This window comes from Symphodus melops, assembly GCF_947650265.1.
Source record: "Symphodus melops genome assembly, chromosome: 14".
Taxonomy (NCBI): Eukaryota; Metazoa; Chordata; class Actinopteri; order Labriformes; family Labridae; genus Symphodus; species Symphodus melops.
In genome coordinates this window covers 18806223-18833098 of record NC_136704.1, presented here as the reverse complement: position 1 = coordinate 18833098, position 26876 = coordinate 18806223, and the positions used below count along the sequence as shown (strand labels likewise).

The 26876-nt window shown below is 42.6% G+C and overlaps 1 protein-coding gene across 3 annotated transcripts in view; it reads right to left on the bottom strand.

The window, feature by feature from the left end:
- LOC306834840 (disco-interacting protein 2 homolog C-like) overlaps window positions 1-26876 on the bottom strand; it is a 56255-nt gene that overhangs the window by 22467 nt on the left and 6912 nt on the right. The window contains exons 2-17 of one of the 3 annotated variants that reach the window (XM_079361061.1): window positions 19868-19939; window positions 19132-19236; window positions 17988-18113; window positions 15269-15565; window positions 14467-14589; window positions 13063-13209; window positions 10622-10741; window positions 8363-8560; window positions 6607-6698; window positions 5761-5871; window positions 3541-3664; window positions 3003-3112; window positions 2147-2249; window positions 1939-2003; window positions 999-1092; window positions 747-866 (exon numbers count right to left, since the gene is read on the bottom strand). In XM_079361061.1, coding sequence (XP_079217187.1) covers window positions 747-866; window positions 999-1092; window positions 1939-2003; window positions 2147-2249; window positions 3003-3112; window positions 3541-3664; window positions 5761-5871; window positions 6607-6698; window positions 8363-8560; window positions 10622-10741; window positions 13063-13209; window positions 14467-14589; window positions 15269-15565; window positions 17988-18113; window positions 19132-19236; window positions 19868-19939 — 2007 coding nt within the window. The remainder of the gene's footprint in view (window positions 1-746; window positions 867-998; window positions 1093-1938; window positions 2004-2146; window positions 2250-3002; window positions 3113-3540; window positions 3665-5760; window positions 5872-6606; window positions 6699-8362; window positions 8561-10621; window positions 10742-13062; window positions 13210-14466; window positions 14590-15268; window positions 15566-17987; window positions 18114-19131; window positions 19237-19867; window positions 19940-26876) is intronic. The other 2 variants (XM_079361063.1, XM_079361062.1) reach the window with 2 other exon arrangements.

Here is a 26876-nt window from a genome sequence, read left to right as displayed (position 1 = left end):
TTTTGAAATCTGCCTGAAGCAGTTTTCCCCAGCATCCTCCGTTTGATTAAATATTTTTCCACCTCTGAGAGCCTCTTCATTTGGTTTGTGTACTCGATGCGAACACTCTCAAAGATCATTTCAACTTGAGGGTCCACTTCATGAGGTGATTTTATCTGCATCAGTCTCCACCAGGGGATTGAACTCAGGTGTAGGTTGAGTGTGCTCATATTTCAAAAGCGGGCTCACAGTCAGAGTTTATAACGGGACCGCAGCATCTGATGCGCTAACATGGGCTGTTTCATAAGAATGATCTAATCATGTATGGTTTCTCTTTGGCTGTCTGATGCCTTCATTTAGGTTGTTTTTCGAGGATCAGTTAAAATGTTTTCAACTGAGTCAAATTAAAAATAATATTTAAATCTGTTTTGATTCCACTTCAACAAAAATACAAGTCCAGGGCAGTCCATGTTTTTATTTCTAGTTTTCGATTGCCCAAAAAATGTAGTATGAAAAGTATTGATAATGTTGACAACAGTAGTCTCTGGTGTCTGAGTCTTTTTTCCACCTCCAGTCAGGCTTAAAATCATTCTCAATTTTTTTTTTGTCCCAAATGTTCGTAGTCTGACACCTTCTGCTCTATTCCTGTAAAGTGACCCAGTTTGCTGAATCCCTGGAGACTTTATCCATTTCTCTGACAGTCTGTATCTCAGATACACCTCTCTAAACTCTGCTGTTAGAGGGAAAAACGCTCTGTGCGATCTTACAGGGGTTTGATCCGTCGGCCACCAGCAGCATGCGCAGCGAGCTCAGGTTGATGTCTTTCTGGTCTTTGTGGGCCACCAGAGCCCAGTGCATGTCTCTGGACTTCACACACGCTACCTTAGCTGCAGGGGGAACACACACACGCACACACACACACACAGAGACGGTGAGGACATTAGCATTTAATCTGTTTGACTGACAGCTGAATGGAGAGAAGTGACTGAGCAGAGTGGCAGGTGGAGTGTGAGTCTGACCTTTATACTGGCACACTTTCTGGATCCATGACAGAGGGTTGACCTTCATCAGCGAGTAGGGGACGCTGATCACGTGCATCATGTTCATCACACTCTGCACAATGCACGCACAAAAAAAAGACATCACCGGTTAAATCTAAAAGGGTTAACTCAAAGGAATCACATTGCAAATAAACTGACTACCGGTAATACATTTGATTTAAAAGGAAAAATAATCTCGAGTGATGGAAACTGAGAGCTTTTTGATCTCATATCGAGCAACATGGAAGCATAAGGCAGCGTCACTGTGTTCAGTTCAGACTCAAACTGCCAGTTATCCGGAGCCAGCAGACCAGAGACATCTGAAGGGACTGCACTGGATCAGAAGATCTCAAACTTTCCCGGGGTTTGTGGAGCAGAAACAGAGCTCCTTAGTTAACTCTGTGAAAAACTGGAACATAGTGTATCCGAGGAACGTTTTTTTGATCATTTACTTCTAACTTTGCACTAACAATCTGGATGAGCTGAAGCTGTCGATGTACTCTCTGAGACCGACCGGAGCAGTTTAGTAAAGTAGTCCAGCCTAGTAACCAGCACTTTGTTTGATTTGTTTTGCCTCTGTTGAGGACATTTAAAAGGGGGGGGGGGGGGGGTAACTTGCAGTAAATGTAAAAGGGTGAGAGTGAAACAGGGGGGTGGATGATGCGATGGCTGTAGCCTTATCTTGATTTATGACACCTCATCCTCAGTTATATTTTTAGCTTTTAGCAGTGCTGAAAATAATGGCATTCATTGTTACACTTACATCTTATGTTATGTTTATGAATCTTATGAACTCATTTCTATTTTACTGTCTTTCCTTCTCTTAGCTCTGGGCTGCTGCTGGTTGTTGTTGATTTTGCAATGTATGTGTCTTTTTAATGATTTTTTTTTTGTCTGGCTGATAACACTGAGGTCTTACCGTCAGGATGCCGTGCCACAGGCCTACGTCCTTCTTAAAATCCAGAACGTTCACGATGGTTTCCGCTACAAAGAGGGAGAGAAAAATGTTTGATATTCACTTTATCACCTTGATACTGAAGCATGTCTGTGTGTGTGTGTGTGTGTGTGTGTGTGTGTGTGTGTGTGTGTGTGTGTGTGTGTGTGTGTGCGCACGTGTGCTCTCATACCCTCAGTATAGCTGCAGGATTGTGTGAGAGCCTGGCAGTGTGTGAGCAGAGCGATCCTCGTCACTGTGACTCCCAGCACGCTGCCGTCTTTACAGGTTTTATACTGACACACAAACAACAGCCGGTCAGAAGAGGAGACGGAGATACAGTACTCATCAACTTTAACAACATTCACTGATGAAGGTGGTAATCTCACCTTAAAGTGTGAACAACATGGTGCTACTTTTACTTCACTGTTACTTTAAGAATTGGATAATCTTCACCTGTGATTTGTTCTGTGATGAAATCGTGACATTTTTGGTTCCACACATGACTCTTTACATTTTTCTAAACAGATAACTGCTAATGATGATCATATTTGTGATGCAGTACTAAAATAAATGTGAACTTTAGAAATGACTTGACTGATGGATCAAGTTGAATAGAAAAAGAGACACACTCTGATAAGAGAGGATTGACTGGGAATATGTTGTTATCATGTTATTCATGTTGAAAAGCCTCACAGATGGAGTGGTGAGTAACGCTGGCATTACTGTACATCTAAATGTCTGAAATGTGTGTGAAGAAAAGTCAGATGCTCAGTGAGATGAAAGCAGGTTCGATGTTGAGTAACCCTCCCAGATTTGTGTTTGATGATCCTTCTCATAATAAAGCAACTTAACCCTTGACAATTTTTTTTTTAAAATAAACACAAATGCATCGTTGACTTGTCTGTAATTTAGCCATTTAAGTCATTACATGTGGAGAAGCTGCAGCACAAACAAACAGCTCAAGCTGACGAGGAGAAGGTTAACCTCGGTCATCAGACAGACTGAAGCCCCTCCAACACGGCCTTGTCGTGCGGCCTTCAGCTCACCTCTATGTAAGCGGTGTCGTTGTTTGCATCCTTGATGTGAGGGAACCAGTCTCTGGGAGGTTTGGAAAGGTGCTTCGATTCGGTTACAAACCACAACAACTTGGGCCAGCCTGCAGGAGGGAGAGGACACAGAGAGGGAAAGTTCATTCTTGTGCACAATTTAATTAGTAAAGACAAATGTTTAAACCCATGGCGCTGAAATAAAAAATGTCCTTTTATTTCAATAAATGATGAAAAGTAGAGTTTTAATGCAGAACTTTACTTGTATTAAAGTCAATATTTTGAAATCACAGTTCACCTGTTACAATTACTGTGAAGAATTTCTCTAGGTCTAAAAAAGGTCTATACATTAAAACCGGCATTTCCCTTTAATGTCTTTACTGCAGCGCTGAGATTATTTTGACGTCTGGGCTCTCTGAGAGTTCACACCTCTTTTTCTTTCGCGTCGTCCTCGTGTGCACTGAGACGGACTTCCCCTCCCCCCCAGCAGAGAAACATCTCTCACCATTCACCGATGACTGATGATTTTCACTCTCACCTTTGAACTGAGGGATCTCTCCCGTTGTGCTCTTGGGCAGGCCTTTGTGACAGGCGTCACTGGTCAGCGCCACGGTAACACCACAGCTGCCCAACAAGAAGCCGATCTGCTGGCTGCCAGCGTCCTATTGGAGGATGGGGGTGCATTACTTCAGCGTTCAGAAAATATGATCAGAGGAAGCAGCAGCTTTAAATGTCCACAGGCAGACACATTTTTTTTTACAGCAGAAACAAACATGTTTACAGCCTGGTTCAAAATGCTTCTGGTCTCTATCGAGCCTTTCTTTACTCTTTAAAAACAGTTAAAAAAAAAGTTATCGTTTTACAACTCATCCGATTTGATTGAATTAATCCTAATCGTTTTTCATTAATATGCAGGCGGACTCGTTAGCTGTCAGCTGCTAATCCTCCCTCATCTCCACCTCTTTGCCTGTTTCTGGATGGATTGAGGGTCAGGTTGGTATAACATTTCCAATATGGCCCCAAACGACTTTTCAGAAACCAAAGGGTGATGTCATTAAGATGACGTCCATTTTTCCGTACAACCAATGGGTAATAAATGAAATGAAGGAAAAGTATTCTAATCACAGAATTAAACGAACACTTTTCTTTTTAGCTTCTATTTGATGATTCAGTAAAAAAAGGAAAACATAGAAAGGATTTGTTGTCTACTTTGATGAAAACCTTCCACACAAAGCAACAGCTTGAACAAAAGAAAGCCATGAGCGCCTTTAATGGTGAGTTTTCATTGGCTCTTTTTTAACCTGGTCGTCGTCTGTTAACATGCAGCCCAGCTGTGGCTATTAGAGGTAAGGTTTGCTGCAAAGCTGCTGCTGTGAATCTGCAGCCGAAAGAGATATTTTATGGAAAATCCTGCAGCAGAAAAGCAGGGGTGACCAACGTGGCGCAAAAAGAGATTTTCTGCTGCAGCATTAACCGCCGTGTAACCATGCCGACCCTACGCTCACAGTGCTGCAAGGACGAGCCGCCATGTCTCGCACAGGCTCAGGAGTGAGCAGAAACTGCTAAGTGATAAAGCCGGCAGTGGAAGAAAATGAACAACAGGGATTTTGTTTTTTCTGACGGTGTCGGGGCTTCTACCCTTCAGACGTGTCAGGTGTGAGGAGGTGATGACTCACAGATCTGCAGCTGTGACCTGAGAGATGACAGGATGCTGTGTGTGTGTGTGTGTGTGTGTGTGTGTGTGTGTGTGTGTGTGTGTGTGTGTGTGTGTGTGTGTGTGTGTGTGTGAGTGATGGGAGGGCTTGTTTCTGGCTCGTCACACTTGTTGGGTCTCTGACTTGTTTTTCTCCTCTCTGTACAACCTCGATTTTTTTTCCCCCCCCAGAAATAGGTGATGCAAGCAAACAACTGAAACTCAAGAACAAAAACACTCGGAGCTCTGGCCCAAAGATTTCATCTGGAGCTCCAGGAGAGAAAGTGCCCGAAAACATGCTCCTCAGGGTTTCTTTTAGTTAGCAGTGCTATTAGGAACGCTGACGTATGGTAAGCTGGTTGGCAGTTCAGCAACACCAAATACAACAGTGAAAACCACAACATGGAGGATAGTCGTCGTGACTGTGGTTTTGTTGTGTATTGTTGTTTTTCAGGATAATAAAAGGAGATTTGGGAAGGAAATGTTTTTCCATTTGTCCATGCTTTGATCCCTTTTCCAAGGCTCCCTTAATACACTGTTCTGGTTTGATAAGATGGCTGTTGTTGGTGCTGCATTTGCATCGACACTCAAGGTGTGTCTGGGAGAGAATCCAATCTCGAGCAGCTGAAACAGTCCAGACAGATTTCTGAGATTTTCTACATTCCTTGTTATTGTGATAGAGAAAGGCAGGTTTATCACATTTTTGTGCAACCTTAAAAGACCTCCTCGGGTCTGAAAACGTCTGGATTTTTCTTTTTTTTTAAAAAGGCACAGCTTGCAGTAATGCGGCAATTTTCTGACAAGGAGCAGAAGAGAAATAAAACACAGCAGGTGTTTGGAGAAGCTGACTTCGAGGTAAAACACAGATTGTGGCTGAAACAGAGAGGATTACGGATACACTGCTGCACTTTAAGAAATAAAATTAGCTGACCTTCCACAGAGAAACTAATCCTGTGTCTGACTGAAAATAGGGGGACTGGGCGGCAGCAGCGTACAATACAGATAAGTAACAGACAGACTGTTAAAAGATATTTTCACAAATGGATGGGGATTTAAAAAATGTACCTTGCGACTTAGAGGAACCTCTATTGGAACCGGGACCACCTCTGCCAGCAGACAGCCGTAAAAGGCCACCATGAACGCCACGGGGTCGTTGTTAGGAAACACCAATGCCACCTGAGGAAGGGAGAGGAGACAGACGGGTGAATCAGCCAATGCTTAAATCTCTGCAGCCCGAACGAGCTGTTATAGGCTTAGCTTAGCATTTCTCCCAAGGCTAAACACAGCTGGTGTTCATTAAGTTTGCTGCATGTTCTCTGTTATTGCTTTGCTATGTAACACAATAAAGAAATAATGTTATGATAAATAAAAAGAGGATGCCATTACACTTAATCTGTGTTCCAAACTTTGGGAAAACATCCTCATGGTCTTAGTCGACCTCCAAGTGTGAATCTGGAGTTTTCAGAGGGTTAGCCTAGCTTAGCATAACACTTCTGATAAAGAGATAAAACACTAAATGTTAACAGGTGAGTTTTGGAAGTGTAAGGCAGTCTGTTAGTGTGGAACAGAGTCAGACCTGCTGTTTCCACCAGTTTCACACCATAAATATTTTTTGTTTTTGTTTTTAAATTCCCGCCAAAAAAGTAAGGATATACATTTCCAATCTGATCTAAGGTTTATTAAGTCATTGAATATTATGCTGCAAATAAATACCAAAATTGGAGTTTATGTGGGCTACTAAAAAGAAATCAAACACAACAACTCTTTTTTTTTTTAATAAATGTGTCTTGCATTGATGATTCACTGCGGTCAATACTGGACTAACAACACAGCAATGTCAGAAGCCTAAAGAGGTCGGAAAGTAAAAACGGAGAGGTTTTTGTATTTCATTGAGGAGCGAACGTGACTCACCCGATCACCTGGCCGAACCATCGGCTCCTGCTTGCTGCCCAGTTTGTGGAGGATGTTGTAGGCAAGCTTGATGCTGCGAGACCACAGCTTTCCTGCAGGGAGAAGGACACAGGATACAAATGTGTCAGTGTGTGTGAGAGCGAGGGAGTGTGTTGTTGGATTTCTATTTTGAGGACAAGGTCGATCAGGGGAAAAGAAAAACAACCTAAAGTGACATTTAAGACTTTTAAGCAGTCAGGAGAGCTACCAAGAGAATTGGTCCTGTTTACCTGGATTATACTTAAAAGTGAGTGTTGCCTAATGCACTTCAGGTGGACAGGTGCAGGAAAACATGAAATATTTTTATATAAAAAACAAAATAAAAGTGCTTAATTCCCAGCTGACAGTGTGCTGGAGCTAAGATCTTCTTTTGCATGATTTTATTTTCCAGCACACCTGAGCACCATCAACTTAGTGTGATGACAGATTATCCTCAAGAGACGGACAGAAATACACTTTGTGTTTAGAGTCAGAATTATTAGTTGTTATGCAATTTACAAATATAAAGTCTAAAACCTGTAGCAGGGACTGCCAATGCAGGAGGGTTTGAGATTCTTTACGTTTCAAAATGTGTTCATATTTTTTGTGCTTTCAGTCTGTGTTTTATTTAAAAAAGAGATTTTTAGCCACAAATGATTAAAAAAAACAAAAAAAACGATGAAACGTGGATGCTTTTAAGATGTTTGGCTTGTTTAGTTTAGGAAAAAAAACGTATAAAAGATTCAGACCCACATCGACAGTCACCTTCTTCTTAGGAGGCAGAGCTGCTTCTTTTAAAGACTATTGAATCCACAAAGCACCTGTGAAGGTTAAAGCCCACACAAACAAACCACACACAATTTTTCTCATTTTCACCACTGTAATTTAGGGATTATTCACAACTGCCCACTTCCTATACAAACCGGCCTCGTTGCAATACCGTCCTTCACAAAGATCAGCGTTAACTGCCACAGGAAGTAAAGGGCCAGACGAAGTGGGCGCCGTGCTCCGTTCTCAAACCTATCCATTGTCCGTGTGTTGCGCTGTGCAAGAACGTATCGCAATGTTCTGTGCACAGAAGTTTGACTTACACACTGTGCTCCGAGACTTCACCTCCAAGCTCCCAATAGGAGGGAAGATCAGGCAACAACAAACCGTGTCTCACTTCCCTGAGCTTCGATTTGGAGAGAACGCTCCAGTTTGTAAAGACATGTCCAACATGCTGGGAGTATCAGGCTGCAGCTCCTGGACGAGCCTCAACTCTCCTCAATCCTCGGTGGATTTCATAATAAAACATCCACTTTTTTTTCTTTGCTGCTCAGCTCCTCCTCCGCAGCAGAAAAAAGGTCAGAGCTTTCCTCTTAATAGCAGACGTATTCATTTCGCTTTGAGGAGAAGCTACTTTCTCCACCATCAGTCATCTGGAACCTGCGCTGTTTGTCTGCGTGCTTCCCCCTGATGTCACACACAAACTCTGCAGTGATGTAAAAACAATTCCACTTCTGTATGACTCCAAAATTAATGATCCGTTCATAAAAGAGACATTACTTTGATGTTACTATAATCAATATAACCAGTCTTTTTAAATCATTGAAGGATACAAGTTCTTCTTACTTAAAGGAGGAACGTTCAGAGTGACTCGTAGTGAGCGCACAGCAGACGAAGCCACATTAGCTGATTTGACTGTTTTTTCCAAACCAATAAAGTAAATGTTTAAACTAAGGCGGCGTCAGGTTACCATATGTGAGGACGTAGAGCGGCTTCCCGGCTGTATCCAGGCTGGTGAGGCAGGGGGCTTTCGGGGAGATGGTTCCCCAGCGTTGGAGCGCAGCCTCCAGGGACGGGGGCCAGTTGGTGACCACCCCGAGCGCCTCTCCTCGAACCGGCATCATCTCCGCCCCCTCGGGCCGCGGCTGGTTGGGGTCCGGCTGCTGGACTGGAAGTCAAGATGAAAGATAAAGTCGTCAGTGTGCAGCTCACAAACCTTTTTTTTTTGTTTGTTTGTTTGTTTGCTGGTTGTGGAAACACTTCAATCATTCCACCACTAACTAACAGGACGCTGTAAAAATACTGTAACCACACTGTGACACACAGATTCTTAATTAAAATCAACACACATGTAAAATATAAGACATGGCTGCTGTTGATGTTAATGGAAATGAATGAATCCAAAGATTATAAAACCAGTATGTGTATGTCACATAGATCAACAGTAACAGATGATGAGACTATTTTGAATAGTTTGATCATTTTCCATCACTACTTCTTACATTTTAATTGCCCTTCATTTTACAGTTCACTATTATAAACTTTAGCTTTTTTAAACTAACGTTGATTGTGTATCTTATAGTCAAAGTATAAACCTGTGAATGAGTAAATATACTAACTTTAATGCTGCATTAAAGTGGCAGAAAATGAAAGTGCACAAAGCTGGTCTGCTTGCTCCAAAAGCTGGAGAATAGAAACAAACTCACATCTATATTCAAAGTTTCAGTTTTGAAATTTCTTTCAGCTGCCAGACTCCATTGATAACAACAGCCATTTCACCTTCGCTACATAGGAGTACGTGGGTGTTTCAAATCCCCTCGCCGGCAGAGAGAAAGCGGCTGAGGGTCAGGATTTGGCAGGATTCAACCTTGAGCCGTGCTCGTTAAAATGTGAGTACAGAGTGCCAAAATAATAGTTGTTCTATTGCGAGGAGAGACGTTACGTTTTGCGAAATAAAAGGTCCTCTGCAGACAAGACTTCACGACAAAGATAGAAATAAAAGCAGCCAGATGGTGAGAGCAAAGTAAACAGGAGACAGACGAGACGACGATGTGCAGACATCTCTGAGATCAAAACTTCTAAAAAGGACATTTTGGAGGTGCTCTGTGAAGAACTTTGTCTTTTCAGAACATCTGGACCCTGTTATCTTTCATGGATGGAGTCATTCTTTACACTGACATTAAGGCTGTGAGGCAGATGTGGAGGCACAGGAGGGTGTGAAAACGTCAAAACTAAAAGTCAAGCAATTTAAGGAGTAACGCTTGCTAACGAGAAAGTGAATTTACAGAACCATAAAGAAGATCTAATGTCATAGTTTCACTTTTTTTGGAGACACAGTTTGTTAGGCTCAGGAAGAGAAAAGTGAACAGATTGTGAGAGTGCATCAGCAGGCGGATTGGGTTCTGTCCCTCTGCTCAGCGAGTGCTGCTGCATTATCTCCCCGACCTTCACTGATGCTGATTCTTGTCTTTATTCAGCCCCCACCGCCTCTCGAGCATCCACCAGCAGGCTCAGACTTTAGTCCCAGGGGGGGAAATATCTGCTATCATCACGCCACAATCTTCCTCTGTGTGCAGGAGCTCAAGCTGCAGGGAGCTATGATGCCAGGACGCCGAGCGAACTGAAAACTACGAGTGCTGTCTTTAAACGTGAATAGACTTTGTCTGTGTGAACAGAACGGTTTAACAGAATAAATGCATGAACTTTTATAAATACATTTAAAATACCAAATGTAAAAGCAGCAACTCGTCAACTCTTAGAAGCTGGAACAATGATGCTATTTTGCATGGTTATAAAAACATTTAAAAATTGTTGCTAATTAAACAATCTCTGACTCAACATTGTTTCATAAGAAAAAATCTTAATTAGTTCAGATGAGGAGGAAACAATTTATTGGTAGGTGCCTGAAATCACATTTTAATCAAATAAAATATGTTTTCTTTATGCATTGAGTAAATACTATACCGTGGTTGCAGTGATGTAAATTCTAACGCGGGTGTATCTCGCCTCATTTTAAAGGGAAGCTGAACGCCGGTACAAAAAGACCATGCAGGGTTCTCACATGTCCAACACAAGACTTTCAGAGAACCACTCATGACTCCCGTGTATGAAGAGATAGATTGGAAAAACACAGTGCAACAGAAGGAAAAAAAAAAAAAAAAGAACAGAAATAAATCAAATCAAACAGACAGAAACACGAGTCATGCAGGATCAAAGACAGTTTTCTAACCCTCCAGAAGTTCATCAAAGTCATCGACAAAGAACTCCCGGAGCGGAGGTCTGCGCGGCTGCTTCAGCGTGTTCACGAGCTGCTGGATTTTAGCAGACACACGACTGCTGACTGGAACACCTGTAAGAACCCCAGACACATACACACGCCGTGAGGAAAAGGTTTTGGGCTTATTCTTCACAGTGGAAAGGAAGAGAGAGTCCTGTTTACCTTCTCACTAAAGAAAATCCTTCAATCCCCCCCCCCCGAATTCTGGAAATTTGGAAAATGAACTTCAAGATTTAGAAACACTGGGCCTCATTCAGCAGCGTTTGTCTAAAATCTCTGTCATATTTCCTTTTTTATGTCATATCCAAATGCATCAAATACTCTCAGCTTGTTCACCCTACTCTCCGACTTCATATTTAAATGAAGTTCAATCGCTGATAGTTTGACGTTGGGTCGTTTTTTAATTGTTATTTGGTGGACCGAACACGCCTGAGCAGTGTGTGTCAGCCTCAGAGAGAGCTGCTTTCATGTCTCCCTGCATGGGAGCAGGTAAGAAGAGCTGCACAGGCTGTGTGATCAGCTGAGATCACGGCCGGCTGCAGAACAGAGATGGTTTTTGTTTTTACAGTGAGCGGCACACTCGCGCAGCGGTCATGGCAGAAAAAAAAAAAAAAGAGTAATGTGCAGAGTCAGACGTTCACCTTTCAATCCAGTTTGACCATCTGTGGCTGTAGAAACAGTCACTATAACGTTCAGAACTGACTCAATCAGTTTACATTGTTTATGTTTGTCTTAAAGATCCAGTGAAGTAAACATGAACGCCGCTTTTAGCTCCAGAACTGAGACTGATGATAGATTGATGATGATTTCTTTCTAATTATTTATTTTCCTGTCATCGACGTAGCTTAGCTTTCAGATGAAAATTCTGCCAAAACAACCTACAAATATTCCTGGTGAGCTGCATGGAAGACATTTAAAATAGAGATGGATGAGAATATTTGTCAGAATATGCATTTGAAAGCACAGGACGAGGTCAGAAAACTCAAATGGCGTATCGCTTTTGTCCATTTTTTTTTTTTTTTTGCCCAAATTGACGTTAACGTGCAAATTCCTTCTCAGTAGCTTCAAACTAAAAGTAAATGAGAGTGATGCATTCGATTATTGCTCGGTGGTTATCCACTCTGTATAAAGAGAGATGGCCTGCTGTGTGGACGCGGCGGCAGCAGAGTCACGCGCCCCGAGCTGGAGGTGGAGAGGAAACCACTTATTGTGCTGCTGTGCATGAAAGCTTGACAGATAAAACAGCTGCTGCTTTAAAAGCATCAGATCAGGCTCAATGTTCAAACATGACTTACTGTATCTGCCCAGAACTGGACGATCTAACGCAGTTCTGACTTAAGAAGAGTGTTACATCGAAGGTGTCGCACCAGCTGAGACGGTTCCAACGTTGACGGAAGTTACAAAGCTCTGTTATCATCAGCGATCAGCACTCTGTTAAAATACGGTTGTCATGGTGATCGTATTGAGAGGTGGGATAACACGGAGGTTGAGGAGGAAGGGTCAGTTGAACCCGGCATTTGGTGTCAGCTGTGCCTGGGTGACTTTGATTTCAGATGTACATTTGTCTTTGGTGTATTTTACTCGTGCTTTACTTTTACACGAGCGGAGAAGATTTCATCCGTCCACCAAACACGACTTACATTGTTGTTGACTGTTTCACCACTCAGTGTCACCGTGCTTATTTGACCGTCGCTGTTGATTAAGGATGAAGGCATTACTTACTACTATCAGCCTAGGTTTAGTGTGCACATTAACTTCGGACAGAATTTGAACATAGCTGGTGCAACAGGTCACAGAGGTTTTATAATAATCAAGGAATCACTTCGAATCAGCTAAATATGATGATATGACATTCAAGCTTCTTTAAGATCCTATGTTGCTCTATTTAAGATCAGGAAAGGAAAAATATGAATCTGAGGGACCAAGATGGTGGAAACAAACTCAAATAAGAGATGTGTTGGTGTTTCACTTCCCGCATGAGGCCCACGTGTTTCTTAAGCGATTCATTCAATTCTCAGCTTGAATGGACCACAGACTGTGGCCGGTGTAACAGCTCTCACTTCACGAGCTGTGACAGTGTGATTGTGAAGCATGCTGAAAAAGAACAGAGACACTCACTCAGCTCTCTTCGAAACATAAAAAGGTAAAACAAGAAATAAATAAATTTTAAAAAAAATTAAAAAAAAGAGACCAATCTGTTCATCCAAGGGAGTGACATGAACAGACACGGTGTAATTGGTCCGTTCTCTGAGGCGTTGGTCCAATTTGAGCTCACTTCCTGATTAAGGAGTTTCTATTTCTGTCTGACTGTCTTCACCATCTTTATTCAGAGGCTCCATTAGGGAGCGGCGAAAGGTTCAACAGCAGAGGGGGGGGGGGGCACTGACACTTACCATCGCCCGTCTCCATGCGCTCTGCGTTGCCGTACTTCTGTGTGTTCCTGGCGATGGTTCCCATGTTGGACATGTGGTGACGCTCCGTGTGGGTGTGAGACGTGTCGGACGAGTAACCCGTCACGTCCGGGGGGGTTGAGTGGTTCTCTGCAGACAGATGGAGAGAGAGAACAGCCAGAGAGATGTAAACAGACAGCAGAGTGACAGAGCTGAGTCACCGCTGGCTGTTTGTCGAGTGCTTTGTTTCGTTGCCATAACGGACAATTAGACACCTTATAATGATCATTTTGTTGCTCTTTCATTTAGGTCACATTCCTGACACACACACACACACACACACACACACAGGATAATGAGGTCTGGCAGGGTCTAATCAACACAATCCTCTCTTTGTGTGCTCACTGAAATAAAAGCTACATGTTTGATACAAATTGTCTGTAAACACAACTGAAGTACGAGTTCAAATGTCACTTTTTTTTTTTTATTAGCAGCTTGACCAACATGAACAATATTACTATTTTTATAAACTGGCATCAATTCTTCGCCTTTGACATGCTCTGCAAAATGTGATTTTTTTAAACTTTGCATCATAAATGAATATGTGTAAATGTGACTTCACGAGCAACTGTTGACGACTCATTTGGACTCTGACAGAACCTGCAAAACGCTCGGAAATGAAGCTTTTTAAACATTTTTTCGTTACATATTTAAGATTATTCTCATCTGTTACTCAAACAGAAGATGAGAAAAAATGTAAAGCATTAAATATTAAAATAAACCTTTGATTGATTCAGTCGGCGAGGAGGCTTCAGTGTGTACATTGTCAGACAGTTTGGATTGATGCTGCCCTCCTGACCAGATCCCTGTTTATTCTCTCTGAGCCGTCGTCAGAAGATGCTATCTCGGTATCTATTAATTGTTTGTATCGTTGTCTAAACATCATTCTCAGACTTTTTTGGCTGTCGACCGATCAACATGCAGAGTGGGAGATGAAGTTCAGTCCTGCAGCAGAACTAAAGTTTGAGCCGTCATGAACGGAGGTTTGCTAAAACTGTCTGTCACCCTTCAAACACATCTAAACTGGAGTTTCTTTCACTTTCTCTCGGTACTGTAGGTAATATATTTCTATAAATACTTATTATTATTCATTTATTCCAACTCCTTATTGTGTTGCCGTTTCATCTTATGCATGTTTTTCTAATCTCATGTTTTAAATGTATAATGTTGTTACCATGTATTATTGTTTCAGCGCATTGAGTCTGTGCTGTCTGTTTTCGTGGGAAGTTAGACCTCTGAGTCAGGAGTGAAAGTTACGTCACACGTGTCTCATATTAGAAGGCGATGAAGTCGTTTCTCGTGTAACATCCCGGCTGGCGTTTCGCTGCGTCCGTGTTGGAACCGTACCGTCTGATTCCAGCGGTGGCGGCCACAGCATGTCGGATCCAAACTCACAGGATCGTCTCAGAGATCCTCCGTTTTCTGCCACACTCAGAGCTCCCTTCCTCTTTAGAGACAGGTGGCCGATACCTACATGCACAAGCACAGTACAGGTGTAAGAGTCAGGATTTTAAATAAAGTGACATGAGACTGCCATCCCTTTTTAACGTTATCGTGCAGCTTTGATTGACATATGAAGGTATCAAGGCAGCAACAGAAGCAACATCTGGAGTTTGAATGATGATAAAGAGAGTGAGCCTCTCTATTTAGGGCTGCATAATAAAACACAATCGATCCGCCACTGATCCATAATTCTACTAAAGCAACAAGTATAAAGGGGGAAGTGCAACATGTTGCACTTAAACAATTCAATGTCAACTTTGACTTCAGCGAACTCTTTCAATAATCAATGAAGTAGTAAGAGTATGTTTGTACATTTGAATAATGAATTTATGTTTCAAACTGGGTCCATGTTTTTGTCTTCTTGGTCGCTGTGCTCCTCTACAACATGTTGACCTTTGTGTTGTAGACAAAATTAGATGTCGTCTTAAGCTTTTAGAAACATTGATAAAAAAAAATTCAAAAAACAAAAAAGAAACATTTTCTAATATTTCTCAGAAGACCAACTGATGCAGTGTGACAAATGAAAAAGATAAAAGTGCATCATGGCAGTTACTGTGTAAAATGTCCAACAGCAAGAATCCAGAACACAGAAGGGCGGAGAAGAAAAGTCACTAAGTTGACAAAAGGAAGAGCAGATGAGTCTCACCGTGGTGCGACTGGGACAGGTGGCTCTGCTGGTGGTGTGACTGGCCCAGGTGAGAGTGCGCCAGGTGTGAGTGCGCCAGGTGCGAGATGTGCGCGTGTGCCAGCGAGTCGGCCAGCCGCCCGGCGTTGCCGCTGCCTCCGCTCTGCGTTGATGAGGACGAGGAGGAGGTGGAGCCCAGGTGGGCGGGGCCTAAATGGGAAGGGCGGCTCATCCAGTGCTCCATGCCCGACATGTCGTCGCCCGGCCCCGCCTCCTCCTCCGAGCCCGACGAGGAGTCTGAGCACAAGGGGGACAGGCCTATTGGGAGTCAGTGTCCGACATTACTGGTCAGCGTAAAACATTCACAAAACAACAAGAGACAATCACTGGAAAGTGGATTTATTTATTCATTTTACCAGCACGTTTGTAGAACCTTGATGGAAAAGTTCATCATTTTGAGGTGAATCATTTAAAAGTAGGACTTGAAAGTTATGTAAATGTTGATGTGACTTACTACTTCAAAGTGAATCAGATGGGTTCATTAGCTTTGTATGAAGGACTTATTTGTTATCTTTAACCTTCAAGTACATCTCCTCCTTGTTGTTTCTTATCAGAACTGCTGCAGGTTGTTGAGGTCGGAGTGAAGCCAGCTCACAAGCTTGTACTCTAAAGGAGCGGAGTGTTGTATGGACATGCAGAAATATCTCACGTGGGTTCAGTGTTCGGGTCTTAAAGCTGTTTATCTATGAAGTGTAAGTAATGTAAAGTTATGTAACCCAACATCACTAAGTCCATTTAACCTCCTGATTTTAAATCCAGAGATAATTCAGATGCTGCTCACTCAGAAAGCAGCTCCACAGGTGAGCCTTGTTATGGTTAGTTTACCGTCTCAAGTAAAGGAGCAGAACGTGAACAAACACGTGGACCGCTGACATTTCATGAGTGGCGGAGCAGACTGCTGCTCTTCAGCTAGCAGAGCCCAAATGTCAATAATTAGTCAGCTTAAGTAGAAGAGCAACAAGAAGCAATTAAGTTTCAAACTGGCTTCAGGCTGCACATCGGAGACGAGCCACAGAGACGAGAACTTCATCTTTAAACAAGAGGTAATCATGTGAGCACACAGGAGCAGGCAAAGAGAAGCTGAATGAATACTAATTCAAACAGAAATCGGAAGTTATAAAAAGACCAGACGGATTTGTCTCAACTCATCTTCTCTTTTGAAAAATGTCCTGAGCCTGATTTCAGGTTCACGTGAAGCTCTGCGGAGGCGTCGAGTTCGATTAAGGGTTTTCTCAAAAAGGTTAAAAAGGAAATTGCCGGTGAACAAAGTTATTACATTTCCTTCATTAAAATTCAATCAAAACCAAAAATATATTTTCATCTCTGGTTATGTGAATGTAATGAGGTCAGATTTAAGGTAAAGGTCAACTTCAACCTTTCAGCCAGCGACCTGTGGTTACCGAGTGCAATGAAGCATGAAGACATAGAGGGAATAATCAGTATTAGTACTTTTTTTCCATGACAGGCCACATTTACAGGAGCTGACTGGCTGTCTGCGGTTTGTTTTTACTGTAAATCTGTCAGTAGTACGCATGCCTCAGGAAAATGTGCATGTTTGCAGTTTTTGGTGAAGTGAGTGTGTTTCTGTGTCAGAATAAAAATCCATCGGAGGAGCAGAGACGCAGCATTACAACCTAATCCTGTCTGGGCACAGGGCAGCCTCTCCAGGGGCAACATTTCAGGCTTAGTACAACCCAGTTCATTACAGATAACTAAAGTTGTGAGTAAGTGTGTGTGTGTGTGTGTGTGTGTGTGTGTGAGAGAAAGAGAGAGAGCCTTTTTCAGTTCAAAAGATTTTTGAAATTGTACAACTAATTCTAAGAACAATCAAATAATCTTCACCTCGATGAGTTTAACAATCTTTCCACTAACCATGAACATTACAATGACAAATAATTATTTGTTCCAGCTATTTTTCAACCTGTATCATTGTGGGGGGTTTATGACTACTAGGTATGAGAGGTTTGGATTTCCTCCATTAGATTTCTTCGGCCAACAGCTAAAATACCTGCTACTTGTTCTGTCAAGGCTAATGCACCCAATCAAAGTAGGTTTCCCTTCTTCTTCATTTCCTTCTATTTAAAGTCTTTGTTTCCCCACAGAGAGACTTGTTTGTTGTTTAATTGGCCAACAACATCATGTGAAGGATCCCCACAGAGATATAACTCCGATTCTTTTCTGCTGGACAGAATCCGTTGTTTCATCATCACTTTAACACACCAGACTCCTGGTCTTCAGGAAGACTGGAGTAGCTCATATACTGCCTCTATCAGATACTTGTTGCCTTGTTTCTGTGTAGTGAGTAAACTCTCTGTCAACATTTAAGACATCAAAGTCACTACCTGATGGAGGCTGCAGTGTGTTTGCAAGATCATACTATTCTTGTCAGTGGAGGCAGGTTTGAAAAGAGCATTGTGACAGCGGCTTCTTCTTAAAGACAAATTGTTCTCTTTTTAAAAAAAATCCTCTCTGCTGTCAGATGTCCGACATCTCACACAACCTCAGCCTGTCAGCTGCAGGTGAGTGAGTAGAGTGGCTTTCGTCATTCAGACGCCAAATACATCAAAATAGTACCCAGGGTTCAAAATAAAAGGAGTTCCTTTGTAAAAGAAAGGGAACATTGTTTTGCTTTGGCCGGAGGAGGCGTGCATGCAAGTGTTTTTGGTGTGTGTCTCGTCACCTGGAGGCGTGTAAGCGTCCATGGAGGTCTGGACTACAAGTGAGCGTCTCTTGGAAGGCATCGGCACAGCGACCTTCCTCTCCACATGTCGAGCCAACACGGCCTGCACCGCCTCGGTGTGGACGTCTTGTGGAGAGAGAGAAACAGAGAGACTCATTCACAAAGAACATTTCCTGGCTCAGATTACTGCTGTAGTAGGTGTGTGTATGTGTGTGTGTGTGTGTGTGTGTGTGTGTGTGTGTGTGTGTGTATATATATACATATTTTTTTTAATCTTGAAATACACATATTGGAAGCATAACTGAGCCAAATATATAATGTGTTACTCTAGATACCACAGCTATGAAGAGTAATACCAGTAATATCTTGAGTTAACTTCTTACATTTTTGTGAATGCATGGACCATTTTTAAAGGGGACATATTATCCCCCTTTTGCACCTTTTCAAACAGTCCCCCTGTGCTCTAAATGAAACATCTGTGCTGTACTTTGGTCCAAATATAACATGAATCAAGCAGCAGAGGAGGTTTGTGACCCTGGAGAAACCAGCTCTCTCAGAACGCTCTGTTTTGGTGTGTGTCTCTTTAAATACAATGAGACCCCTCTGAGTTTTCCCTGTAGACATCACTCCTCTGTAGAGACAATAAAAATGGCTGACCTGCGCAAAAGTTTCGCTCTAGACTGGAGGTGGCGACACCGGGGCGTATCCATTAATTTAATGTGCCGTCATGATAAGAACGTATCCTGTGAATGATCAGGTTGGCAACATTTTCAATACTTTTTTGATACCACGTGTGGAAGAGCTAGACAATCTCTATTATTTGAATTATCTCTCAGAAAGAACCAAATTGCTCTGCATTTATTTTAGACACAGCAGTATCTGGGTTTTTTTACGTCTCTGTGAGTAAAGGGAGAAACACTCAACGCTTATCCATAGTGCACTTAAAGAAAGAATTTTAGACCCGAATCAATCACATTAACTATCTAAAGCTGAAACAGGTATCAAATATAATATTGTCCGATTTTCACTAGAATCATGTGGAAGATTACTAAGTATTGAATCAACCTTAGTGCATGCTTACCGTATACCATGCCCAATATTCAAAGTTCTTCTATAATGTTTTGAGACGGTGTCGACTCTGTACCTGATCTGTAGCGCTCGTCTCTGGTGCCGGAGGTCCGTCGCCGGTGGAAACGTGCAGCAGAGGGCGGGCCAAGCTGGCCCCGATGGGACATGGGCCCTTCCATACCTACAGAGGCAAAAAGGGCAAGCAGGCCGACAGACACACACACACACAGATATATACAGACACACACACAAACACACACACACACACAGACACACAGAGATATGCACATACAGGTTTCACAAAAGCAATAAGAACAGTGCAAGAAGGGAAAACAAACATGGAGATGAATTGAATCGGCAGAAAAATGATATTTTTCTGACTTCATAAAAGAAAAGTAATTCAAAAACAACATGAAATCAAAGTAGAACCACGTGGTAGGTGTGCTGCTGCTCCCTGATCATTTTGTGACCCACGTCTGCGATAGAAAAGCCCCAGCTGTGTGATGGATGCGAGTGTGTTTTAGTTGCAGTCAGATGTGTCTGTGAGTGTGTGAGAGTGAGTGAGTGAGCGAGCGAGCGAGTGCGTAGGCGACGAGAGACCGAGGAGCGGGCCCAAACTGAGCTCGAGGGAGTCTTAACCTACATTCACTAATGGCGGCGGCTGAAGACTGAATCGATAGACGAGAGTATCATCGCTACTGTACTTGTCATGATACCAGATCGATATCCTCGTAGTGGTATGTGAAGATTTTAGCAGAGGGAGGAAGGGGAGGAGGCTGTGTGTGTGGCGGGGTCAGAGGTCGCTAAATTACCTCCAGCATGTGGAACATATGCCCTGATCAGCTTGTGCCTCTTCTTCTCATAACCCTTCTGAGTGATGTCCCCTGTAAACAGATAGAGATAGATAGAGAGTGAGAGAGCCAGCGACTTCGGCGTGGGCTGATTTTTGGGTAATTTAGTCAGAAAAGGAATTCTTAAAAAAAACAAAAAAACAAGTTTTATGGAGGATTGAATCTCTTTATTTGAAGGGCAGTGCTGGTGGCTTGTTGGACAGTCACCGCATGAATCACATCGCCCTTGCTTTGAGACACTCGTCTCCTGTCAGCCGACCTTTTTTCTGTCTCTCCCAGTCTTTGAACGTCTCTGTCTAGACTGTTAATTCAAGATAAAAATGTAAAACATAAATGAAACAACGTAAAAAAAATACAAAAAAAATGGTGAGAAATACTGATGGAGATGGAGAATGTGACACAAAGAAGAATGTTTTGGGTTCAGGGGTTAGTCACTCAAACTCCTCCTGCAGTAAACCTCTCCAAGTCCCAGGCCGGTTTGTTCAGAAGTGATGATTGCTGAGAAGCAACATTAGCATTAGCACTTCAGGACACTTAACTAGAACATTCGCGGCACAGTTTTACATTCCATTATGATGTTTGTGTAACAGCAGAGCGACTCCTCCACACAAGAAAAAGGACAGAGCAGAGCTCGTGGAGGACAAGCGAGCCAAGCTCCGAGCCTGGATTGCGGGTCGCCTTGTTACCGAGGAAAGGAAAGAAGGGCCAGATGTTTCCAGTTCAGGTTAAGTACGATTGGTGTCATATCCAGCTTCCCTGCACAGCATGCTTAAAACATCTCCACATGGATGTCGGTAACTAAACTGAAAGCCTCAGTAGGCGACGAAGCTCTCAGTAATGTGCATGAAGAGAAAACCCAATCCCAAAAATCTACAGGTTCTAGTCATGGAACGTGGAACGTGGAACATGGCGACACAGGGTCTGACGGCTGTCTGTCGTTGCTTTGTTTTCTGTTCGAATGATCTGAAAGTGCATCACCACAGATCAGCCCTGACAATCTCCATTCTGCACACGAGTGAATGTGAAGAGGCGAGACCAGAACTGAGGTATCGACAGGCCGACGTCAACTCCGTTCTGCAGGTCAAGTCAAGACTTTAACAAGCCGGTGCACACAAGAGAAGAGCTGCTGGATTCACCAGAAGATATGTCACAGCCAAAGTGCTCGGAGAATTTGAGACACAACACACTACGCTTACAAACTCATATAACGCTGTCCCAGTTAAACAGGAATCAAGATTAGGGTAGGGTTTTCCCCCTGCTTTTAAACACACATCGAAAACCAAATGTTGCAGATCTTGCAGAAATTCCCCACCACTAAAGGGAGTTTTTCCTACGTAGCCACGTCTTTGTCATCTGTTTCCATGGTGACAATGCCGGGAAACTGCCCGCAGAATCCTGGGATACAATCCAGGAGGAGAGCTTCTGACATTCTTTGTTGCTTTAAAAAAAAACAGACGATCAAAAAAATATATATATCAAAAAAAAAATAAATAAATAAAAAAAAAAAAAAATATATATATATATATATATATATACGTTATTCTTATGGAGCACAGGTGGCTTTACGCTAACTTTCTGCTAATGCTAACTGCCTTATTCTTCCTTTACATTCCCCCTCTACCAATCACAGACCACGCCTCCTCCGCGACCAACCAAACGCAAGGAACTTAACAAAGCCTTTCATCAGCTGCCTGAAAAGTTTTTTTGACAAGGACAATCTTCTATTAATAAGACTGAAAAAGACGAAAACAGTCGAGATGAACAGAGTGTGATCAGTGTGGAAGGGCAGTCATGGTCAAGCTCATTACAGTCCCTGAGGGGGGTGGGGGGGTGGTATTTACTGCAATCACCCACCACCTGCCAATCACAGCGCCCTGGGCTTCTGGCAGCAGCGCTAATGTTAGCTAACACGTCCTCGCTTGTCCCCATTTAACGCTGCTTAACCGCCTCACACCAGTTTTCCAATTATTGATCATTATTGGATGAGATGTTTTAATACCGCAACAACAGGGAAATAAAATCAAACACAACAGGGAGAGAAGAGAAATTCAGCGAAAAAGACGAGCGGGCACGGAAACACGCTGGTGCCATAATGAGCCGCGAGCGAGGCAGCTGACAGATGTTTGCATCGCCTCACACCGTGACAATAAAAAAAGGACACAAACAAAGATGAGAGATGAGTTCAACTGGAAGTTAACCCTGCTCACATCGAGCAACCAGCGTGGTGTTAAACGGCTGGATTTGTAGCTCATGTTCCTTCATGTTAATACATGCTGTACCGAGTGGAGGAAACGGGTCACATGTGTTTAAGGTCTAGTTTCAAAAAGGCTCGGTCATTTCCTAAAGACGCTTTTTACTCTCGCTGCATTAGTGCATTTTTAAGGACTATTTTTAGCGATGCTTTAATCCACATATGGTGCTCTGATGAGAGCAGCAGGAGTGTGTGTATGTGTGTGTGTGTGTGTGTGTGTGTGGGATGGAGTTTTGATATATACAGCATTGTGTTGTGTTTCTGATCCAGGAACATTCTCATCCAGTGCAAACGTGCGAGTGTTGCTCACAATCGTTTCGACAACGACGGAGCTCTGAAGCAAAGAGGAAGAAGAGCGTGCGTCATGTTGTGAATGTGGGAACCTGTTATAGAAGATTGAGTTAAGTTTGAAGTCAATAACCAGGCGAACCCAGACACGGAAAACATCCATCCCTCACAGCTTGATGAATGAATCAGCTCCTCGTGGGAAGGGCCTGAAATACATCTTCAGAAGGAGCTAACACGTTTTTCATAAACACACAAAGTATTATTAAGTGATTTTAAATTGTTGTAAACTTAAAAACCCTCTTTTAAACTGAATTTAGAAGACAGGACTGTCACACCTCTTCATCAATATCAAAGTAATGCTGATGGTCGGGCAGCGTGGTGCCGCCATAAGAAGGAGTATTCGTGGAACAGGGCATCAAATTGGGCAGCATGGAAAACCACTGTGTGTGTGTGTGTGTGTGTGTGTGTGTGTGTGTGTGTGTGTGTGACTGTATGTACAGTATGTGAAGCTCACTTTTCTTACACCAGAGCTTTAGGTTAACTCACGTCGCTGAGACACAAATGACGCTGTCCCTTGGTTCAGTGTCAAAGCCAAACGGCTGTTTGTGGACGTTTGTGCGATGTGGTTCATTTGTATGTAAAAAAAAAAAAAGGGCCGCAGCTCAGAGAAGTGTCCTCTGATTATATATCATATATCGTTTATAGTTTAGTGTCAATACAAGAATAATTTGACAGAACATACTGTGCAGACACAATGAAGAAGAATCACTCTCGACACTTTCTAAAGGTTCACTAAATGTTCTGCTATAGTTTTGTTTTCTGAGCGTCTGAGTATCAAAGCATTATCCTCCCAACCAATCATCTGGTTCAAAAGTGTTAAAGAGTTCGATCTAGTTATTGGTTTACAGGATGTCTCCGTGCTTTTGAACCTGTCGTTTCCTCTCCCATAAGGAGAATCATCTCACCTGAGCACTGACTCAGTCACTCAGTCTGCTGAAAGATGAATTTAGCTTCTCTGCTAAATTGATTGTTTCTGGCTCTTGCAACTCTGCACAAATGAGCAAATATGATTGTAAACAAATATTGACAACTGGCAGCGGCAATTGTCAAACTCAAGTTTAGAAAAAAAAAAAAAAGAATCATTAAAGTAAAGAAACAACGTTGTTCTCAGCTTCAAAAACTAAATATTCCCAAGAAGTGTCTGGACTTTGAATCATTTTGGCAAATCTCCACTGAGCACGCTCTGTAACCTGTAACCACTCCATTCTCACTGTATGCAATACGCAAACCTGAACACTAGTGCACACAGGGAGGTGTAAAACTAAAGGAAGAATGGATGGATGGATGGATGGATGGATGGATGGATGGATGGATGGATAGATGGATGGATAGATGGATAGATGGATAGATGAGTGATCCTTTTCTCAGATCAACTGCAGCATAACAACGTTCCTGCCTGTTCTCTCTCACTCTCCTCCCTCTCTCTTCTCTCTCTTACACACACACACACACACACACACACACACGCACACGTCTGTAGGGAGACGCCATCTTCCACTTGCAGCGCAGCAGAGCAGGGAGGGAGTTGCCAAGCAACGGTTCTCCTGGAGAAGGCCCGAGACAGCCATCTTGGATTTGGAGCGTCAGATGTGAGAAGTGGGCTAATGATACCTGCCAGGATGAGTGCATATGTTTGTATCTGTGATGTGTGCATGCGTGTGTGTGTGTGTGTGTGTGTGTGTGTGTGTGTGTGTGTGTGTTGTAGCACTCTGCATTGGCAGCCTAATGACTTTGCTCCTTCTTGTCGCTCCCTCTCCTCTCTCCTCTCTGACACTCTGCTTTTTTAACGGCACACAGCTCAGAGAGAATCGATATCGGCCCACTGCAGATTGGTGTTTTTTGGCCTGCTGAGGTGGTGTAACCAAAGGCTCTGAGAAACTGCAACAACATATTTTGTTGGGTTCAATTCCAACGTGTGATGTCACCTGTGCTTTATAAATCATCACTGATTTTACTGACTGAATCCTCCGTTTTGTTTACTGAAGAACTAACTTGCAGATTTGGACTTCTTCCATCAGCTTCCACCAGAACAAACTCGCCAAATAAAGACTCAGAATCTGTAGGAATTCTATAAAGCAAGACTTTATATCTTCATCAGAGGTTTTTCATCTGAATCAAACCCAAATATTACAGTTTTGTGCCATATTTTTGTAGATTAAATATTAAAATCCAACCAGTAGGCAGCAAACTGCCGACCAGGAAAACGTTGACCCTTGTTTACACTTTTAAAATGTATCTTAGACGACTGAATTATCGACAGCACAATAAACAATAAACAAGTGTGAGCCCAGCTCGACGTGACGATAATCCTTTCACTAAACCTGCCTTTTTTTTTACTGCTGATAATAATGTCCCCAGTGAAGGCACAGAATCGTCCAGTTTGGGATCTATTAACAGCATCTATCAGTCTCTCTTTTCTCGTCCTTATTCTTTGATTCTCAGTCACTTGTATGAAAACGTGACATTCACAGATAATGGTAGGACATCAGTACGTAGAGTGACGCAGGGTGACGAAAACTGACAGTTTGACAGCGACAATAAACTGAAGCTCCTTTAATACCCGTCCAGTTAAGCTTACAGTTCTCCTTCCCACTTGTGTCAGTACATGTGTCTGCTCTCCTGTCAGATTGTGAAGTACGACGACTGAACAGAGAAGTTGCGTTTTAGACAACAGGCAGGATGGCTGGCTGCTGCTATAATGTCCTGAATCCACTAGTTATTAGAAGATCATTCACATGTTTAACTTGTGATGTGTCGAGCCAACACATTTATTTGTATCTATGTTTAAAAACTGTATGAAGGTTGCACCATTTGGTCTGCTGTGTGTGGCTAACATTAGCAGCTCTAGCACCTGCAGCCTTCTGTCCTCATAACATCCAACGGTCCATGCCTGGTCCGTTCAGTGAGCCAGCTGAGGGGATCAGGACGGAGTTTAGCTCACGTTTATCTGCTGATGAGAACACCCGTTCAGAGCGTACAGGACTTCCCGGTCCACGCAGCTATTTGCAAGACAGTTTGCAGAGTTGCAGCCAGGTACCGTATCTTGCACGCCCTGTTTCTCTCCACCAAAGCAGTGGGCAGATGTTTGCAGAAAGTCGAGTCTCCCAAAAGTAAGTCTGCATCTTCTGAATCTTTTTTTCTACAAAATGACTGAGGTCAAAAGTGCATGCAATGGTCACGTTATGCTGAGAGCGCCCTCCGTTAGCTCCAACTACAGCCTACTACAGACTACTTCAGACGGCTTATAGACTATATACTTCTCCTCCCCCAGCTCAAATAAATGTTTGAGGTTAGAATCTACAAGCCGTACTTCATTTTAGTTTCTCTGCTTTCATTAGTTGAAGTGTGTAGAGGTCGTTTCGTCGGCATGTGTGAAGAAAACTTGGCAATTGAAAAGGGAAAGAACAAATTCATCACTACGTCTATCCATGAATGTCAGTTTCATCTCTGCTCGTTGTCTTCAAAATCCTGCTTTTATCTACTCCCCCTTATCGCATCTTCATAAACAGACAGTCCACCCACAAGGCCACCACGGTAACCAAATCTACCTTCAGCAGGCACACCACACACACACCACACACACACACACACACACACACACACACGCCTACTTCACAACCAGAGGAATATCAATAATAAACCTAACACCAACAGTAGAAGCATTGTTTTTAACCACACATTGACGAAAACATTAAAGGGGACATATTATCCCCCTTTTGCACCTTTTCAAACAGTCCCCCGGTGCTCTAAATGAAACATCTGTGCTGTACTTTGGTCCAAATATAACATGAATCAAGCAGCAGAGGAGGTTTGTGACCTTGTAGAAACCAGCTCTCTCAGAACGCTCCGTTTTGGTGCGTGTCTCTTTAAATACAATGAGACCCCTCTGAGTTTTTGATATTTCGAATCTTTGAGGGGTTTTTTTAACATAAAAATTAGCTGTTTCAAGCCATTACTGATTTTTATTTAATCTAATTATTTACACTTTCATATCTTCACCGTTCATGCATCATTGATATGAATAAACCTTTGATGTGGCGCTATCAAAGTAATGCTGATGGACTTTTTGCTTTGTGAAGCTATTCAGCCAGCTGAGCGAAACCAGCACCACAAAAAAGGTGACATTTTAAAAGAAAAAAAAATACACACTCAAAGGGGTTGATAAAAGCTATTTAGACATTTTTGGTGAGAACATACAGGAAAGGAATCTGCACATTTAGTCTTGTAAGATGAGTTCTTGATGGTGGGATGCTTTTTCAACATTTCACTTTGCATTTTTGTTTTATAAAACTGCTTTCAATTCATTTCAGTCATGTGATTGTTTTAAGGCTCCTTTAGTAGCCTCCTCTTGAAAAAGAAAAATCAATCCAT